General features: G+C 33.0%; 1 protein-coding gene across 1 annotated transcript; it reads left to right on the top strand.

The window, feature by feature from the left end:
- Window positions 1-455: 455 nt before the first annotated feature.
- On the top strand, window positions 456-2,180 carry LOC126625293 (adenylate isopentenyltransferase 5, chloroplastic-like). Its single transcript, XM_050294382.1, has 2 exons — window positions 456-485; window positions 1,206-2,180. Exon 2 carries the CDS (start codon window positions 1,214-1,216, stop codon window positions 2,066-2,068), a length of 855 nt encoding a protein of 284 aa, XP_050150339.1. The 5' UTR covers window positions 456-485; window positions 1,206-1,213; the 3' UTR covers window positions 2,069-2,180.
- The last annotated feature ends 1,171 nt before the right edge of the window (window positions 2,181-3,351 follow it).

Raw genomic sequence — 3,351 nt, 5'->3', positions numbered from 1 at the left:
CATTTACCGATTGTTTGTATCAAATTCATTTTTTTTTCTTTGACAAAATAAAGAAAAATAATATTCAAACATTCCTTTTTTTTTATGCTGTCAAATAAGGTGACAGTAAAAATGGAAAGTTTATATGTAAGATTTTGACAGAAAGATTTTGATAATTAATACCCGTGGATATTTGTATCTGTATATATGTAAGAAAATTTTACGTGGTTTAAAATCATGTAGATGCACTGTATGGATATCAGATTTTGGAATTATTGCTAATAACTAAAACAGATTACGATATTAGGGAATTGAAAGAAAAAAAAAGAAAAAGATCTGACACACACATATATATGTGTGGTAAATTAGTATATATACTCACTCGAATATTTCATGAGAAACATTTCTGTTGTACTCGTTACGAAACTGTGAGTGAGAGCTAGCAAATTATAAAGCAGAAGAAACACAAAACCGATTTATTTTCGTCAAAACAAAGAAGGTCTGTGGTGAGTTTCTTGACAAGTATTTTTCTGATGAGAACCATACGTATTTTTTTCTCTTTTATACCTTTTATTAGTATATTTTATTTCCTAAATTCTACCATTAAGCTCAGTTTAAATGTTTTGAACTATCGGAGTTATAAGTTTTTCTGTGTACACGTGCTTCACTTGTAATATGACGTATGGTATATTGGCCCGTGATCCGTGTACATGTGCTTCACTTGTGATTTTCTTGTTTTTTATTTTAGCTCTAAAAAATTTAAAATATAAGGTTTATGTTGATACCGCGTTTTATGATTGGTTGATGTAATAAAAAGAAAGTGTAGCGACACATTTCCCCCACATATGACAGAAGAATGAGGGAAAATTTAATTTGGACTATGATTGATAACAAGCATCTCACAAGGTTACGATTTACAACTTTTTCACTATAGGTTTATTTAAAAGTATGGTCTCACCACATGAATCACAAAAAAAACATGGTGTGTGTATATATATATATGTGTGTGTGTGTGTGGTTACGATTTACAGCTTTTTCACTATAGGTTTATTTAAAAGTATGGTTTCACCACATGAATCACGAAAAAAACTTGGTGTGTGTATATATATATATGTGTGTGTGTGTTTATCCTTCCATTTGTTATTCAATTAGTATTTGAAGATATCAACTTCCCTTGTAAAAATGGTAAATTTGATTATTGTGTATTAAATAAATGACTGTGACAGGGAGAACTATGGAACCTGTGCATGTCAATGGTTCTGTCCACAAAAAGGCGAAGGTTGTTTTTATAATGGGTCCGACTGGGTGTGGAAAAACCAAACTTTCCATAGACCTAGCTACCAATTACGGGGGAGAAGTAATTAATTCGGACAAAATCCAAGTCTACAAAGGCCTGGACATTGTCACTAACAAAGCCACAGAATCTGAGCAACGAGGCATCCGTCATCACTTGCTAGGGTTCGTAGAAGACCCCGTAGCTGATTTCTCCGTTGATGAATTTCGTCGTCGTGTGCAAACTTCAATCGATGAGATCACAAAGCGTAACTGCCTCCCAATCATTGCTGGCGGATCCAACTCTTATATCGAGGCACTCATCGAAGATCCAGTGATTGATTTTCGAAATAAATATGATTGCTGTTTTATATGGCTTGATGTGTCGTTGCCTGTGCTATATAACCATGTGTCCAAAAGAGTTGACGAAATGGTGGCTGCAGGATTAGTGGATGAGCTTCGTGAAATGTTTGCTCCAGGGGTGAATTATGATGGTGGCATTCGCCGAGCAATCGGAGCTCCGGAGATGCATCCATACTTCATGGCTGAAATGAACAACAATATAGTAGACGATGACAAGGTTCGTAAGGAATTTCTGCTGAAAGATGGCATTTGGAAAACCAAAGAAAATACTTGTAAACTTGCTGAACGCCAAGTGCAGAAAATTAAACTTCTCAGCGACAAATGGGATATTCATCGTATTGATGTCACTGCTGTGTATGAGAACTGTGGAAAGGAAGCTGTGGTTGCCTGGGAAACCTTGGTTTTAAAGCCAAGTTTCACCATTGTGGGTGGATTTTTGAAGAAACATGGTTGAACTCTGCTGGAAGAAAAATATGGAAGATACATTTGGAAATCACAATAAGAAGACGTTAGATCACATATGAATTGAAGACTTGGGATTGATCTCAGAATAATTAAATGGCGTTTAGCATATGACGTGTATTGTGAGATCATGAACAATCCTTATTTATAATTACTAAATATATGTCAATCAAGCTTATTATCAAATGTGTGATAATAATAACAACAATCTTATATTTTATGTCTTACCAAAATTAGTCTTACTAAATATAATAAATTTGGACAAAAACTGATTATTTATATACTCCTTTCATAAGTTTCAGTTTTTAATTAACTTCACATGATCATATGACAAACCTGTTTTTCTCTTACAAATGAAATAACTATCTTCATTTGTTGGGTTACCTAACTCTTAAAGTTAAAACTACGGTCCGGTGATATTTCTCTTCACTTCTAAGTAAGAAGTCTTAGGTTTGAATTTCGTGGATGACAAGTTCGATACCAAATTAAATTGTTCATTGTGGCTTTGCCGAACTCCTCATTTCATTGATGTAAAATATAGCGCTGTACTTAAAATAAACTCTCAAATTCAAAATATTAACGAATCCCAACAACTTTTTTTTAATTACATCATTCCAGTGATATTTTGTAAGAGAAAAACATGTCCGTCATCTAATCGAGTGAAGTTAATTTTAAAAGATGATTGATGTTGTTTCCAAAAATGGATGAGATGATTGAGATCATAGGAGTGGCAAAGGGTAAAGTAGACTTGATATTCGTGTCGTGTTTCTCGTATTCGTGTCGTTTTCGTGTCATATCCGATAGCTTAACGGATCGTGTCGTGTAATATCCGTTAAAGTAAACGGGTAATATGACCCGACCCAAAATCAACCCGTTAATATTATCAGGTAATATAACTCAACCCGTTACCTGTTAAGAAAAATATATTTTAAATCAATGAAAATGAAAATGAAAAACATAATTTGACCCCAAAAAATGTAAAACATAATACTAAATTAGTATATACATACTAAATTTCGGAATTGACCCCTTCATGAAAGTTGTAAAGCTTTTCATTACGAATGATTACATTTTTCACACTTCTACAATAATTATTATTAATTTTGCACTCAAATAAAAAACATTGTTCATGAGATTTGGAGGGTTTTCAAAATCTAAACGACCATGTAACCATCGTCTAAGCTTTGATGATGCAATTATGAACGTTTATTATGCTTTCATATCTTTCATACTTATAAATTAATGATTATGAATTTTGTTTATTTTGAGCTCCCT

This window comes from Malus sylvestris, chromosome 6 (assembly GCF_916048215.2).
Source record: "Malus sylvestris chromosome 6, drMalSylv7.2, whole genome shotgun sequence".
Lineage (NCBI taxonomy): Eukaryota > Viridiplantae > Streptophyta > Magnoliopsida > Rosales > Rosaceae > Malus > Malus sylvestris.
The sequence above is the reverse complement of the archived record's forward strand: the minus strand, read 5'-3'. Positions and strand labels throughout refer to the sequence as shown.